Source organism: Eleutherodactylus coqui, chromosome 9 (genome assembly GCF_035609145.1).
Source record: "Eleutherodactylus coqui strain aEleCoq1 chromosome 9, aEleCoq1.hap1, whole genome shotgun sequence".
Classification (NCBI taxonomy): Eukaryota; Metazoa; Chordata; class Amphibia; order Anura; family Eleutherodactylidae; genus Eleutherodactylus; species Eleutherodactylus coqui.
The window spans coordinates 130,475,159-130,492,745 of NC_089845.1; the positions used below are offsets into that span (position 1 = coordinate 130,475,159).

Below are 17,587 nucleotides of genomic sequence, written 5' to 3' on the forward strand. Positions count from 1 at the left end.
TATAGTAGTTAGATTCTTGTACATAGGGGGTAGTATTACAGTAGTTATATTCTTGTACATAGGGGGCAGTATTATAGTATTTATATTCCTGTACAAAGGGGGCAGTTTTATAGTAGTTATATTCTTGTACATAGGGGCCAGTATTATAGTAGTTATATTCCTGTACATAGGGGCCAGTATTATAGTAGTTATATTCTTGTACATAGGGGGCACTATTATAGTAGTTATATTCTTGTACATGGGAGGCACTATTATAGTAGTTTTATTCTTGTACATGGGAGGCAGTATTATAGTAGTTGCATTCTTGTACATAGGGAGCAGTATTATAGTAGTTAAATTTTCTTGTACATGGGGGGGCAGTATTATAGTAGTTATATTCTTGTATATTTGGGTCAATGTAATGTGTTTTTCTGGTGTACTTTTTTTACTTTGCCGAGTCAACAGCGGGAAAATGGTAAACCTCAAACATTATATTGTAAGCATGCATGACATGAGCCTCTGAAATGCTAATACGTCTCAATCAAACATAAATGTGTTTACGTCTGGACTCCTTTCACTCACTATTTCTTTATCTTATCTTTAATCTTAGCGCGTGGCTGGAGCTGTAAGGATAGGTGTGGTGAGGTCCGACATGATGATAGTGCGTGCTACTGCTCCGATGATTGCTTAGCCAAAGGCGACTGCTGTACTGACTATCAGATAACATGTAAAGGTAATGACTTCTTGTTCTTTCCAGTCACTTGGTGTACATTTTTAGGAGCTGATTTGCAATCTAGGCTTGACTTATAATTGTCTCCAACTTGGAATGATGCCCTGATAAAATGGTGATCAAAGGTTGATTTTGAACATTGTTCGTTGTTTGACTAACGGTATCGGGCTTCATGGACGCGGACCTTTTACAGCACAAAAAAAATTGTATGAAGCCATACTATGGCACCTGTAGAAGTCTATAAGCTCATACATTGTTGAATATGGAAGTCTTTTTAACAATTAAAAATTTTATTTTTTTTTAGGTGGAACTCGTTGGGCGGATGATGATTGTGAAGAAATTAAACAACCAGAATGTCCAGCAGGGTATTTAAATTTTTTTTTTGCTTTTCCCATAAAGGGTTATTGTGCATTTTATTAAATACAGTCCTATGGATCATCTTACACTGTATGTGTCTTATCTCCTTCCCCTGATCATCAGTAAGGTTGTTATTGCTTACATTATTGTATGCATCCTGTTTTGTGATCTCCCCTAGAACACATTAGTAAAAGTAGAAGTCCCATGACTGAGCGTCTATGCATGATTAATCTGTTGGTGCTTCCGGGGTAATTGCAGACAAGTGTAAGGGACCGCAGGCAGCAGGTTCAGGGCTTTCCCGGTTTTCCGGCTTGATTTCAGATTGAAGGACATGCGATGCCAGAGTCGGCATTGCTGAACAAACAACGCTTTATTACCTGTAAAACAGGAAAATGGTAACTTGTGACCCGGCAATCCGGGTATCTCAGTCTTTCAATACAGTTCAAGCATCCAATGGTCGTTAATCAGAGCCCAAGCCTGGTTGTTAGTTATCGCCTATAGCTGAACCCGATCTCATTAACCCCTTAGTGACCAAGCCTGTTTGCGCCTTAATGACCAGGCCAAACTTTGGAAATCTGACAGCGTAAGCAGCTTTTTAAGAAGCCCCCTTGGAATACCTGTAACACCTCTATGATCATATGACAAAGGATGACTCTCTTCCAGGCCTGCTGGTGCAGGTTCACAGTCGACAGAAGAGAGGGAACTTTGGCACTGACTTCACTATTCAGTACTCCTTTTCCTGTTCACCAGAGGAAAACTGTCCGTAGGGCAATTGCTATGGCACTGTAGCGCAAACTGGGATAGTCCTCCCTTCTTTCCCTGTCCACAACTACGCTGCTTCTCAATTGCTGTGTCTCTTACTCCCGGAGGGAACCATCCATAGGTCTGTATCTGACACTGCAATATACCAGAAGAGACTCCTGCTTCAACCTCTGTCCTGCACCAAGCATAGAATGGTAAGAGTTGGAAGGGACCTCCAGGGTCATCTGGTCCAACCCCCCTGCTCAGTGCAGGATTCAGTAAATCAAGCCCCTCTCTCTCAACTCCTTCTTGTTTCTTCGTCTTGCTCAGCTCTGTTCATTCGTTCCTGCCCCCTCTTTAAAGAGACAGACTGAGATTTTCTTTGTAATGGAACTATCCTTAAATAGTTATAAACTGTACCCCCTTACACAAACGGTGATGTAAAGAATATACACTGAATAGCCACAATCTGATTTCCCTATATGGAAATTAGACCCATGACCATGGAGTGCAGCATAAAATCAAGTGGATCATTTACAGTGTAAATCCACATTAAAATGGGAAAAGCCAAAGATCTGAGCAACTTTTAAATGAGGCCTGGTCATCAGTGCCAGACTAGCCAGGGCCAGGATTTCACTCCCAACAGTGTTCAGAGTATACCGAGAATGATGTGATCAAAAAAGAAGACTTTGTACCAGCTAGAACAGCAGACGACTGCTTTCAGCGTCTTTGATGTCTAGGATAAATAGAAAGGCGAAACTCCAGTGGGTAAAAGGAAAAAAATTGATCACGAAGCAGTGGAAAAACATCGCCTGGTCATATGAATGCAGATTTCTGCTGCACCATGCTAATGGGAGGACTAGAATGAAGCACAACAGCACTGTATATACCTCTACCTAGGTTAGGAAATCAAGAGGAGAGAGGACCCCATTATTTTAACTTAAGAACTTTTATATCTGAGTCCTACTCTTCTAATTCCTAATACTTTTCTTTTTCTTAGCTTTGTCCGTCCTCCTTTGCTCATCTTCTCAGTTGATGGATTTCGTGCTTCATATATGAAAGAGGGAAACAAAGTTCTGCCCAATATATACAAGCTAAGTAAGTGTTGTTATTTTTACTTTTTCGGATTTATTTCGCCTCTCATCCTTTTTGGGAATATTCATTTACACCACTCAGATTTTCTGAATTGCTGACTAACATAGAGGGGAGACGTGTATATATTTACCAGCACTTGACTGTAACTCTAGGATGCTATTATTACAGAACAGGGTATCTGCCTTGATAACAAACTACCTCTTATTGTTGATTAATATAAATGTAAACTGATGTTTGTATTACGCCTGTTAGATATTCATCTTGTACCTCAGCTAATGGTCTTTAATTTTAATACATACACACATCGATCAAACATAACTAGAGATGAGCGAGCGTACTCGGAAAAGCACTACTCGCTCGAGTAATTTGCTTTATCCGAGTATCGCTGTGCTCGGGTCTGAAGATTCGGGTGCCGGCACGGAGCGGGGAGCTGCAGGGGAGAGCGGGGAGGAACGGATGTAAGATCTTTCTCTCCCTCTCTCCCGCCCGCTCTCCCCTGCTCCCCGCTGCGACTCACCTGTCAGCCGCAGCGGCACCCGAATCTTCAGGGACGAGCACAGCGATACTCGGATAAAGCAAATTACTCGAGCGAGTACTGCTTTTCCAAGTACGCTCGCTCATCTCTAAACATAACATTACAACAACCCACTGAACGTTATGTAGGTCCCCCTCATTCTGCCAGATCAGCTCTGATGTGTCGATGAATGGACTCCACAAGACCTCCAAAGGTGTCCTGGGGTATCTGGTTCCAAGACGTTTAACTTCTATAATTTGTGAGATTGGACTGTGTTTTTTTAGTAGTACATCCCACAGATGGTCAATTGGATTGAGATCTGGAGAATTTTGAGGCCAAATCCTCATCTTGATCTTTTTCATGTTACTTATCCATTCCTGAACAGTTTTAGTAGTATGGCAGGGCACATGATCTTTTTGACAGAGGGCACTATTATTAGGGAATACCACTGTCGTGAAGTGGAGTACTTTGGCACCATTGACTATTGGATGCCTATGACTCTGTCACTGACTTATGGGTCGTCCTTCCATAGACCATTTTTGGTAGGTAGTAACCACTACATACCAGGAAAACTCTACAAGACCTGTTATTTGAGATCTTCTGATCCAGTCATTTGGCCATCACAGTTTGGCCCTTGTCAGTCACTCAGATCCTTACACTTGCCAGTTTTTCCTGCTTCCAACACATCCAGTTCTAGAACTGACTGTTGACTTGATACCTTATATGTCCCACTCCTTGACAGATGCTAATGTACCAAGAAAATCAATGTTGTTCACTTTCTCTATCGATGACTTAAATGTTATGTTTGATCATTTTATTTGCTTCATTTAATAGAAATTTTCCAATTAAATTCTGTACAAATTTTTTTTGTGAATTTGCAGAAAAGGGCATATTGAATAATTTGCTGTGCAATGTAGTAATAATTTCAGATTTCTCATGTCTTTAATTAGGAACATGTGGAACACATTCACCTTATATGAGGCCCGTGTACCCCACAAAAACTTTCCCCAACCTGTATACACTGGCAACGGTAAATGTTCATTATTATTTTTCTTTTGGTTGGTTTCCTTGATAAGTAAAAGGTTTATATTGATGGTAATCCTCCTGATCAGAGACAAAAGTTGGAACTCTAGGCCCCAGTGTCAAATCTGTAACAGAGGCATTTATCACAGCCAGCATTTTGGAATAGGCCTCTTCATATAAGGTAGAGCAGTGTTCCCCAACTCCAGTCCTCAGGGACCCCCAACAGGTCATGTTTTCTGGATTTCCTCAGTGTTGCACAGGTAATGTAATTATTGTTGGTGCCTCAGACATTGCAACAGGTGTTCTTGCTATAGGAGATCCTGAAAACCTGACCTGTTGGTGGTCCCTGAGGACTGGAGTTGGGGACCTCTGAGGTAGAGGGATCTTTTGGACCCATGTGCGAATGCAACCAATGCATCCCATATATTTACTCATGATAGATGTACCAATCCAAGCAATAGTCAGCTACTTAGTGGTAAAATCATATTCTTAATTTTCATGTGGTGTGCTAAACAATTGCAGCATAAATAATGTAGGTTAAAACGTAGCTTGTAACTGCCTTAAAAAAAATCTTATTCTTAAGCAGAAGTGTTGAAGTGGAGTCAATTGGAGGATTTCTCTGATTTACGGAGTAAAAAGTAATAAGACATAATTTTTTTTACTTGCAATTCATAGTGTTTTTTGTGTAAGAATTTAATTTATTTCCAGTGTATTCATTGCATCGATTATTCTGGGATATTTAACAATCTTGTACCGGGTGCATTTATTGTTGATTCATTAAAGGAACTTGACTGAATATAAGATTTTTTTTAAAACTTCTTTTCATAATTTGTGTATTTTTGTAAAATTCTTTTCACTTTTTTTTTATATATAAGGGTCTCTATCCGGAATCTCATGGGATTGTTGGTAATTCTATGTATGATCCAGTGTTTGATGCCAACTTCAGCCTTCGTTCACGAGAGAAATTCAATCACAGATGGTGGGGCGGGCAACCAGTAAGTAATAAACAACATATGATATTGGCGATGATCATCTGTAGTAGAAATAAGTGTATAAAAATTTGGCCTTCATTCAAGTTGTGGCATTTCTTCAATTTATGCAGACATGGAAATCGGCTTTACTTAGCTGTCCAGTAAGTTTACACACTCCATAGAGGGCCACAACCTGACTGTTAATATCGGGATAGAACAGAATTCTAGTGGAATTCTTAAGAAGAGATTTATTATTATATACTTTCTGTCTTTATTATCAAGATGTCATATTTTTGACCTTTTTATTTTCAGCTTTGGATCACGGCTGATAAACAAGGGGTTAAGGCAGCCACGTTTTTCTGGCCCGTGTAAGTCCTCTATGTGTTCAGTAATTATTGATCCTTTTTAAGACCGTTATGATAAACCTGCATTTTAGTGATCCGGTCCTCATCGTAACACAATATGGTCATATAAAAGCAACCTTACATAGTGGAATATATCCTTTCAAAAACCTATGCCTCATTTCTTTGTATTTTCACTGGTATTAACTGTTACTATTCTTGTTTTGTTCTCCCCTAGCGTTATCACTCAACAACGTAGAGTAATGACAGTACTACAATGGTTGCATTTACCTGACAGTGAACGGTAGGTTACAACGTAGTTCTTCCTATTCATTGTTAGAGAATGTACTTGTGGACCCACATTATAGACAGCCTGTAGACACCCAGAACTCTGTCATTTAGCTCTTTGGGAGGAGTTTATTGAAGGCGGTGTGCTGCAATCGTGGTTTTGAACTTTTTGACCTATTTGCACTTTTCTTGCCACCTATCAAAAGTGGCAAGAAAAATAGGTGGGATTTTGTAAGTAGTGCGGCTTCCCAGGGTCCTTTCAGCATTCGGGACATTACCTTTGACACTTATGATGGCTCAAAGATCTCATGGGCTTCCAACATTCTGAAGTTGGAGAGAGATGTGATCTGTATTCACTGAGCATTCCTCTGTGAGATCACGGTTAGTGATGATCTAATGACCAGTAGGCCTCTCTAGATCTGCAATTATCTGTTCCTCTGTATAATATGTATACAGTAGAACACTAGGATGATGAAAATCATGTTATACAAGCTGCCTCCAGATGCAGAAAACAAATAAAAAAAGTAAATAAAAAAAAATTAAAATACAAAAATACTTTACGGACTTCTTTTTCGACTACTTTGCCACCAGCACCCCACAACCAACCTGCATCACAGGACTTTTATTCTGTCGTGTGGCTGCATTTTACGTGGGTGTTATGAGCACGACAATGCGTCCATATCACTGAATGTTATACCAAATCCACTCAAATTGTCGTCAGTAGTTTGCCTCCCTAGCCCCACCTCTATCTGTTCTTATGCCTACAATAAAAAAATTCTGTGTACAATTTCTTTGCACCCATTTACAGATTTAACATATCACCTATAGGCAGGGGAAAAAATGGTGGTCTGTGTTTTTGGATATATAGGGACGATGTAGGTGGGCTAAAGTGTGCATTTTTGATATACTTACGGGAGAGTGTGGGATTATTTTAAGGCATAAATGAAACTAATTAGGTTAAATTACAGAAATGATAAAAGAGATTTGCATTTTTTAAATTACATAAAGTTAAAAAAAAATAGTCTTATCACCATATTAAAGCCCCATCTGTGCCCCTTAAAACTGAAGAAATACATTTGGCCAAAGTAATAAAACAAAAAATGACCCATTCCACAGGTGAAGTTTTGCTCTGAACTCATTGTATACACTTTGGAGGAGGGGTAGCTTAAGATGTGAAATGTGGCTGATAACTTCTATTTGTTATATTTAGGCCATATGTGTATGCGATATATTTGGAGCAGCCCGATCAGGCAGGGCACCGATATGGACCATTTGGCAGTGAGGTTTGTACTGAATGTTTCCTAATCTCCATATAACCCCTTTCATGGCGAACATTCCTACATCTAACTGGTCGGGTGCTAATGAACAATTGTGACAAATGGTCAGTTTGCACCTCATTAGATATTAGTGCATATGAAGACATTAATTTTTGCTTCATCACCTTTGTGCATGGTTGTAAATTCTATCTACAAATTTTAAGTGATTTATATAGCACTAGTTATGACAAGACAAAGCTGCATTCTATCACCACCACTCTTCAACCGCTTTGCAAAAGCAGTCAGAAGAAAAGCAATGCCAGGAGACCTCAAAGTTGGAGTGAAGATTGGCGGCAGAAACATCAACAATCTCAGACCTATTGACAACACTACCTTACTGGCTGAAAGCAGATAGGGTTGTGTGTTAAATGGGTTGTCCCAAGAGTACAAGTTTTTCCCTGCCCACGGGATGGAGAATACCTTGCTAATCGGTGGGGGTCTCACCACTGAGACCCCTAGCAATCTCAAGAACTCTGGTCCCATGCCTCTCGTTCTCCTCACTACCAGGTTACTGCACCCTCCACAGTGAGGAGGAGACTGAAGAGGGCACTAGTTGCACTGGCGCTCCATTCACTTTCAATGTGACTGTCAAGATACCCAAGCGGCAAGTGCTCAGGTTTGTCCATCAGTCCCATTGAAACAAATTGAGTGCCAACTGCGCATGTTTGGCCAGAGCTCCATTCATTTTGATGTCCCTGTAGGGTGAGAAGCAATCCTTGTGTGAAATGCAGAGGGGGGACATGGGGCCCCCGTTATTGGGATCAGTAGAGGTCTTTGCAGTGAGACCCACACCGATCAGCAAATTACCCCCCATCCTTTAGAAACTTGTAATCTTGGTACAACCCCTTTAACATCAAAAACATGAAGGTGATGATTACCTTTTGAAAATGGAATATGCAGCAAAAAGATCCACAGTGAGGAAATGGGGGCACAACACATAAAATCAAGACGATCAGCCCTTAGGTGGGAAGCAGTGGTGAGCATGAATGCCAGCTATCTGTAACAGTAAAAAAAATATCAGCACTGCAGCTAAAGCCAAGCTAGTCAATTCTAGTGCGATTATCTCCCCTATAACTACCTATGGCTGTGAGACTTGGTTAATCAAGACGACAGAAGATTAGTCGACATCTTTGAGTTGTACTATTGGAGGAGACTGTTGCACATCCTGTGGATAGTGAGAATCCCTAACAAAGAAGTCATGGATTGGAACAAGTGAAAGACCTCACTAGAATGGAAGATCACCAAGCAGAAATTGCCCTACTTTGGCTATATCATACCAATTCACTTGAGAAGGCATGCACACTGGGGATGGTTAGTGGAAGTAGGAAGAAAGGCTGCCCAAGAAATTGTTGGCTTGATATTGTCAAATCTGACACAAACATGAGCCTGAGTGAACTGAACGAAGCCATAATCAAAAGATCTGTACGGAAGAGAATGATCCATAGAATGACCAAAAATCGTTCACAATTGAAACTTACTATTGATTGAATTGAAAGTTATGAGATGCTTATTGTATTTCGTTAATGTTACCAATACATCACTTTGAAATATATATAGTTCAAATATAGCCATAGTGTAATAATAAAGGATGAAAAAATGTTTGCCTTCAAGATGATTAATGTTCTCTCGTTCTTTTCGTCTAGCTAAACAATCATTTGAAGGAACTTGATGGAGTAGTCGGCATGTTAATGGACGGCTTGAAACAAATGAAACTGCATCGGTGCATCAACATCATCTTTGTTGGAGATCACGGTAACTTTATTGATGACTGGTTGTTTTTTTTTGTTTGTCGTTTGGACAGGGTGACTGGATATATTATGTAAACTGTTACATTTCCTAATATTTTCATACAGTGCTAACTGACTGAGTAGAAAATCCTCTGATATTCAGTGAAAAATATGTATAATTTAAAAGCACAGAGATGAATTACAATTGGTATTGACTCCTTTCCATGTACCCTTATTATTGTGTTTCCTTAAAGAGGTAGTATCAAAATTTGAGTTTATCCTCTATACACAGGACAAGAGATAACTTGCAGATCAGTGGGGATCTCGCTGCTGAGATCCCCACCAATCTGGAGAATGGGACTCCCGTGTCTCGTTCTCCTGTCACTGTGGGAGTGCTGGCCAAGCATGCATCCTCAGTGCTGCATAAATTTCAATGGGGCTGACGGAAATACCACAGCAGGTGCCTCCCAGGTATCTTGGCAGTTCCATCAAAAGTGAATGGAGTGCTAGTGCACTTGCACGATTAGCGCTCAATTCAATCTACTCACTGTAAGGGGAGTTTGTGCAGTTACTTTACAGTGAGGAAGATGGGGGACACAGATGGGGTTGCCACCTGGCTGCTAATTTACCGGCCTGGCCGTATTTTTCCCACCAGGCTGGTGCATTTTTGTTTTTTTTTTAATCGGCCCTATTACAGGCCGGTATTTTTGTCAGGCTGCCGTATCCCCACAGGGAATAAAGAATTCCCTGCTGCACCTGTCACAGATGTGACAGATGTGGCAAAGAAGTTCTTCATCCCCGCGAAGAATAAAGAATTCCCTACCTCAGCTGTCACAGATGACAGTTGTGGTAGAGGATACAGCTGCCAGTCCCCCTTAATTGTTTTTCTGGAAGGGGCTTTTAAATATAAACCATTTCCTGAAAAACAACCCGAACTGGTGTAAAAAAAAAATCAAAAAAATCATACTCTTCCTTCTTCAGCTGCCAGGGCTCAGCCGCATCCTGTCTCCGCTGTCCCCGTCTCTGCACTGAAGTTCTTTCAGCAGGTGGAGAATTAAAATCCTTGCCTACTGAAAGAGCTGCTTCTCATTGGCTGAGGTGCTCAGCCAATTACAGACAGCCTTCGGCCATTCAACAAATTGAATTTTGGCTCTAATTTTTCCAATGTAAAGGTAGGTGTGTGACTTATAAAACAAGCAGAGAATTTCACCAGAAAAAAACAATGATGTGCTTCATGATGTGCTTCATTTTATCTTTAGAATAAATAGGTTATGTTAAAGAGGGTCTCTCGTAAAAAAAAAATCTATTCTTGCCTTTTTTTTCCCAGGCAGTCTCCTTACCAGTTCTTTACCTCCCCAATCTTCTCCTGGCTCCCCCAGCCCCCCTAGGGTCACATCACCTCCAGCTGTCTGGATCCTCTTCTTACTGTGACGAAGCATACATTGCCGGGATTCTGCTTCCTGCAGGGCAATGTACACTGTCACTTGTGATGTAGCGTTCACTGCCTAGTAGGGAATGCCGAATCCTCGGCAGCCAGCTTTAGCGTGATTGTGCATATGCAATGTCTCGCCGTTAGTGTTTCATATACTATATGAAACACTAATGGCGAAATATTGTGCTAAAGTGGGCTACCGAGGATTCGTCTTTCCCTGCTAGGCAGTGAATGCTACGTCACTCGTAGCATCCACTGCCCTGCAGAAAGTGAACTGCTGCTGATGGACGCTCCAAAACAGGAAGGAAAGGTTCCTGCCATCTGGCGGTGCCGTGACCTGGGGGACTGGAGGAGCCCTGAGAGTAGATGTGGTAAGAAGACTGTCTGGGGAGGAATAGGTAAGTATTTGCTTTTTTTTTTTTTTCTAATGACAAAACCCCTTTAACATTACTAGCAATGTTATTGATGGCATTATCATCAATGTATTTTTTTTTTGTAACTATCTGAGCAGTGACTGTTGGAATATGACCATGTTCTGTTTTAGGTTTCATTCACATTTGCTTTATTTCATATTTGTGCTTACAACAATTTGTACTACTTACGGTGGATTAGTCAGACACATGGTTTGTAAATCAGTGCACATGTCTTTGACAATATCAAGCTTAAGACTTAGTAAAAGTTCTTGGCTGAGGAGACGGTAACTCAGCAGTTCTATGGGGTAAAGATCTCTGGCATCCAACAGTGTCTTGATTGCTCCAGCCGGGGCGATAAATGGCTCTGAAATTCCACATCTATCATGACTCTGCTCAGAGTGCATTTTGATGTTTTAATTAAAAAGACTTCAATCCGTAATAATTCAGAAAGTTTATTCAACTATGACCCGGGTTGTTGGAAGTCGATAATTTTATTTTTAGGTCATCACAAACTAGAACAAACTGTGCTGTCTAATCACAGCTGGTGTGTTGAAATATATGATCAGCAGGACCTTTTATCATGCTAGAAAGAAACTGTTTTTCTAAAGGTTATACCCAAATCTGTGTTAATTTCTAATACTTGTGGACATGATTCCTGTAGTCCTGTCTTCCCATGGGCACCCAATCTAATGTCTCCATAACAGTTAAGTTGGTTTTTAAGAAACTGAATGGTCCAAGTTGAAAGCCACTTGAAACGAGATGAATCACATGGCCATATGAATGTCTGAGAGAATGTACTTTAACTTGTTAATGGCAGCCAATATATGACCTTTATATAAACTGTATCGATGAAGTCTTAAAGGCCCACATTCAATTTAGGGAATCGTCATCTGAAATTTCTGCAGGATCGGCCACCTATCGTATGTGTATTGGGACCTCCTAAATCTCCCCAACTGATGTCTGAGGGAGAAGGATCAGGTGCATTGAATTTCAAAACCCAATCCTTTTCTTCCCTCTGGAGATGAGCCACTGCCTGCCTGGCAGTTTTCTACTCCCCTCAGCTCTGGGAAGAGACATGAATACTTGCAAAAAATTGAGTGTTAATATGTATGGGAGGAGGGGGAGGGGAGCAGGAGAAGTGGCTGTCGACTGAAGAGCTGTTGAAGGCTTATGACTCTGGTGTCGGGACAAAATTCTATCCTGGGACCAGATGGGGTAGAGGTATATTGCCTACATTTATTGTTTGTTCTTTGCTGTCCACCAGTTCCAGGTCCCATTTTTGGTTGTTGAAGATGGCGGACACAATCTTCAGACTACCTAATCTCCAAAGTGAATTTGTATTGTTGACCTACCACTTCCTTATGCCTGCTCTCTGATTGACCAGCGCTGCTCATAGGATCAGGCATGGCCAATTGGATAGCACTGTACAGTGTGCATTTAGCTATGTAGAAACTTATGGTGGCCATATTGGACAGCTGTAAACCAGAACAGGAAGTGGCAGATCGGTCAGCTGGCAGAGAAGAAAAAGTGTGAGTTATGTAATCCCTGCCCCATCTGGTCCCATGGCAGAAATTTGTCCCAAAACAGGAGGGTTATTTTAAATCTTGTCTCAGGGAGAGGTGCCCTAGTGAGTAGAGACCTGTTAACAAAAATGGTCTCTTATGCTGGCAGAAATGGTTCATTACATGATCGAATATTCATTTGAAACATATGGCCAGACTCTACGTCCGCCAGTGAAGGTGGCTGACTGCTACGGTTTTCTGAAACCTGACCTGCAACAATTGGGTTGTCTCTGAGCAGGCTTCTATATAAAAAAGGGGAGTCTTCATGAGTAAAACCCTGTAATAGGAGGATCCCATGCAACTAGAGTGAGAGCCACATTCTTCATGTTGACTGTCATGGATTTACACCCATGGTTTATTCACTTTAAAGCAGCATTGCTAGTTATTTATATGCCAAATGTTAACTTTTTATATAAACCAGTAGTATGTGTGATATAAAACTTTTTAATGTATCTTGCAAGGAAAAGGTATCTCCCTCTAGCAGCCTGTAGTTCTCTTTTTCCTGCATGTAGACTCTATAAATGTTCAGAAAACTCCTCATCTGCCCCCTTTCCCCAATTAAATAAATCATGATAACATGAAGCACCGTCCTAACCTCACACCAGAAAGGGCCTACCCACGGAGCATGCACAGAGACAGAACATTTTAAGTTTTTGTAGCTAACAAACATTCAAAAGTTGCACATCTCCTGCTGCCTAACGATGCAAAATGGTGCATCTTTTTGCAATTCTATGTATATATTATGCCGTGATATGGACCTATTTTGGAAGCAGTAAAATTCAATCTAGCCAACATGGGATTCAAAGTTTAAGTTTTGTTCTTGTTTGGTAAAACTTCACACATCCAAGCCAAAAATATTTGGATTTAGCTTCTGGATCACTGTTTAACTCTTTGAAGGTTCTCAATGCCCATTATCAAATTTTTTTTTTCTTCACATTTTGTACCATAGGCATGGAGGAAGCCAGCTGTGAAAAGACCGAATTTCTTACTTCCTATCTCAGCAACGTGGATGATTATCACTTCTTGCCTGGCTCTTTGGGCCGCATGCGCCCTAAAAGCAATACAGTGAAACGTAAGTGGAGTGCAACCTGCTAGGAGATAATAAGGTTTTGTAAGCTTAAATTTTTTTCTTAATTCATGGTCCAGATTTTCAAAAATATTATTCATTTTGACCGAATAGTGAATACCGACTCGGGTTATGTGATCTCTGTGTTTTTTATTTTGTGGTTGTCAATTCTTAAACTCTAGCTTGAATTGGGTTTCTGCTTTTATACCAATTTTTTTTAGACCTAAGTCATAATGAGAAATTTTAGAAAATCCAAAAAATTGCTGTCTAGGTGAGGTTCTTCTTTTTTTGAAAACAAAGACAAATTGTTGATTCATTGTGTCCATATATTCTAAAAACTTGTTTAACTCTCAGACAACTGCTGTTTTATTCAAAAATATAAGGTTCCTACCAGGACTGTAGAGTCGGTGTCAGTTTTGGTGGAGCTGGTAGAAATGTATCAACTCCAGCTTCAAAATAAAAACATTATATAGTATATAATTAGCTTGATGTTAACGTTTTACTACAGTAAATGTATTTATTGTTCTACATGAGACATTTATGATTCCACGCCCTGGTTCATACTGATATGTTCAATGTGTAAACCTTGGCTTGTGTTACCCAGTTGCACTTTTGTCAACTTCATGCCCATACAACATTGGGTTTCTTGCATCTGGCTGCTCTCGGCCGTACGCCGATTCCATTATTGGTATTTGTGACCCTGGAGAGTTAGACATTGTATATAAGCAGGCACTTCGTCTTCCAGGTCAGTGTTGTCCTAAAGCTGTAGGAAACTCAAAGAAGAAAAAAATATCGGGCACATTCAATGCTCATTCCTATGGCAGTAAAGGTGACCTGAGAGAAGTGTTCTGTCATGTCTGTACTAGAAAATTAGAGACTAGTGGTAAGTCAATCCTCCATTTTCAATGCATTTCTAAGGCTTTATTCAATGCATTGAAAATTGAATGCTCTTCAAGCTAAAGCTTTTTGCATATGCCACTAGTGGATTAGTGGTTATATGAAAATGACCTGATGTGTGCTATGAACAAGCCATGACTCAATATATAACCTTGTATGGAGTTTCATTCCTGCTAAGAAAGATTTGAATGGGGTTGGAGGATGTTGAGTTAGATGGATCTATAAAGTTGGTTGACGACTCAAATGGCCACCTTTACATTTCTTCCAGGGGTTTGACCCATCTTTGCCTATCTTTTGAGTTGCAACTTGACATTTTTACGGTTGAATAACTAGGTATCTGTTGCCAAGGGAAATCTGGGTAATGGACGATCCCTGCGATGGGTGTAATGGTGGACCTGCTGCCTGTCCCAAATTTCTATGGCTGAAAACTTGACAGAAAAGGACAACTCTTAATAAATATTCAAAAAGGTTTTATGACTAGGGCTCAGTGGCGATGTCCACGAGTCACAACTTGTTGTGATCCTAATGTTTCTCTATGGAGACCATTTATAGGTACATCTTGATGTAGTGCATGTCTTGTGAATGACCTCGTTTTTTATGTGGAGCCCTGTCCTAAATTTATGGAATATATACAAGTGTCAACATAACAATATTATTTCAAAAAGTTTCATCTTATACCATAATATACAAGATGTACTCATTTGTATTTTTTATCTTTTTGTTTTTGTTTCTAGATGATGCAAAAGCTGTTGTTGCAAATCTAACGGTAAGAATCAAATGTGTCATACATAGAGATTCCTTTTTTTTTTTTTTACATTCTATGTAGAGGCATTTGTTGACACACTGATTTAACTTGGAGGATATGCAGGCAGCATTTTGGGAACCCCAATTTTCATCCTTGACCCCTTCAAGTCAGATTTGGTCTTTGCTGTGGGGTTCCCAAACTGTTACTCGCAGAAGTAGTCTCAGTAGTATGGCTGCTGTTGCTGCACAAGGCCGAGGTGAGGTACCTAAGGGTGTGACTATAAATGTATCCAGAAGACAAGCCGAGGTCAAAGCTAGCAGCATACATTTCAATACGGATATTGGACAATAGGTCAGAACAGGTACAGTATGGTAATGTGGTCAGGGTGTGCAGCAGACAAATAGTGGGGCCCAATAACGTAGCTGAGGTTAGGAATGCAGAAGCCAGTGTATTCAGAATCGTTTTATGAGTCGGAAAAACCAGAAAATACACCAAACACTTGCAGAGGCTTAAACAGGATAGACCAAATTGCTTAGCATCCTCCACAGAAGAAGGATGCATAACACAGCCAGAGGTAAGTGGTGATAGAACAGGGTGCATGCCAGAGGAGCATGCACTGGCCCTCTATATCGGGGGGCAGAAGCCAGAGGCTGTGCAGCATGGGAACGAGGATGGTGACCGACCACAGCCCCAGCAGCAGGTGAACGGGGATGGCCGTGGCGGAGCGCTGTAACACATATTATGTTTTAACATGGTAGCCTGCGGGCAACATTTGCTAGTGTATATGCATAGGATAGCTGATACATGTACTCTATGAGAGATGGGGTTCTGACCGCCACGACCTCCTCCATTCACAAGAACGGAGATCCCATTTGAATGGACCAGTGTTTCGTAGATGCCCGCTACCACTTCATTCACGATCTATGGGACTGATGGAGAAAGTTAAAATGGGCTGTACCCTGCTATCTCAAATATGCTAAGTCATAGTTTTAGTATTGGTGCACCTACAAATCTAATTTCTAAAGTGTGCCATCTGTGGCAATCCTTTATTAGTATGAGACATGAACTATAAGACCATGAGGTGTGATGTGTAGCTTTAAAGGGGTAGTATGGTGTTCTAAAAACATGGCTGCTTTATTCTAAAAATGATGCCACTCCTGTCCACAGTTTGTGTGTGGTATTGCAGCTCTGCTCCATTCACTTCAATGTAGCTGGTCTTCAATACCACAATGTGTTAAGTTGTTTTTAAGAAGACAGCGGCCATGTGTTTCTCATTGTACACAACCACAATTACACCTATTTAACCCTTTCCAATCCACTGTCTGACGTCTGAAGACATTATGATTTAAGACAGTACAGCTCCGATGTTGGAAGACATCCGTTGGGGTTCTCTTACTGTAAATTGCCAGCCTCTCTGCTGTCGGAGCCTATCCAACGTGTCACCTCATGCAGTACTGGCTTTTAGCCAGCATATAGCGCCGTTGTATAATGGCAGAAAAAGAGTAAGCCCCCTAGAAAAACCAGGATACAAATTGGATTGGAAAGGGTTAACACATGAAACAATTGGTTTGTGCACAGCGCGGTTCAATTATCATATAGTATATTTTATATACTCATCGTGTTCTTTCCAAAAATCAACATTTTGCTCCCTTTTATTTTCCAGTGTAAGAGCAAAGATCAGCATTTCAAACCCTACCTGAAGCAGCATCTCCCAAAGAGGCTGCACTATGCCAATAACAGAAGGATAGAGGACATTCATCTATTAGTGGACCGGACATGGCACGTCGCAAAGTTAGATTTGATTTTTGATGTTTTTGAGTAATTGCTAATATCTTTTGCAGTTGCCTAACCTTCTGTCTTCGTACCTAGAAAACAAATGGATGTGTACAAAAAAGGTGGCAAATGCAGCTTCCAAGGAGACCACGGTTATGACAACAAGATAATCAGCATGCAGGTACAGCAGGAGGGAATCTTGAAACTGTTTTTTCTAATTTAGCGATAATGTGGAACTTGAAATCGTAGAAAAATCTAAAATGTTGCAAGAACTAATGTGTAATGAAGAAATCTAGTAGACATCATCCTGGGACCAAAACAGGGTTCCACTGAATAGTATCTGTGAGCCCAATGGGCCGTAAAATGTAGAGCCGTGAATTCTATAACTCCTATGTATAGTGGTTAAGGTGCTGCCGTCCCAAGACTCACTGATATCCAAAATGGTATGGACAGCCATAGAAAAAGTTATTCAAGGAAGTAGAGCAAAAATCATGTGATGTGGGGAACCTTACTTGATTGAAATCATGGATCCATAGATTAAAACATTTCAGAGTCTTTTAGTCCATTGTTTTATGGATTTTGAGGCCCATAGCCACTTCAGTGGGCTGGAAATGTTC

The 17,587-nt window shown here is 40.6% G+C and overlaps 1 protein-coding gene across 7 annotated transcripts in view; it reads left to right on the forward strand.

The window, feature by feature from the left end:
* ENPP2 (ectonucleotide pyrophosphatase/phosphodiesterase 2) overlaps window positions 1-17,587 on the forward strand; it is an 80,544-nt gene that overhangs the window by 29,466 nt on the left and 33,491 nt on the right. For all 7 annotated transcript variants that reach the window (XM_066578508.1, XM_066578509.1, XM_066578510.1 and 4 more), the window contains exons 4-16: window positions 590-712; window positions 1,014-1,074; window positions 2,808-2,905; window positions 4,367-4,446; window positions 5,315-5,434; window positions 5,723-5,778; window positions 5,990-6,055; window positions 7,250-7,322; window positions 8,999-9,107; window positions 13,439-13,561; window positions 15,187-15,218; window positions 16,861-16,988; window positions 17,067-17,151. In XM_066578508.1, the coding sequence (XP_066434605.1) occupies window positions 590-712; window positions 1,014-1,074; window positions 2,808-2,905; window positions 4,367-4,446; window positions 5,315-5,434; window positions 5,723-5,778; window positions 5,990-6,055; window positions 7,250-7,322; window positions 8,999-9,107; window positions 13,439-13,561; window positions 15,187-15,218; window positions 16,861-16,988; window positions 17,067-17,151 (1,154 nt within the window). The remainder of the gene's footprint in view (window positions 1-589; window positions 713-1,013; window positions 1,075-2,807; window positions 2,906-4,366; window positions 4,447-5,314; window positions 5,435-5,722; window positions 5,779-5,989; window positions 6,056-7,249; window positions 7,323-8,998; window positions 9,108-13,438; window positions 13,562-15,186; window positions 15,219-16,860; window positions 16,989-17,066; window positions 17,152-17,587) is intronic.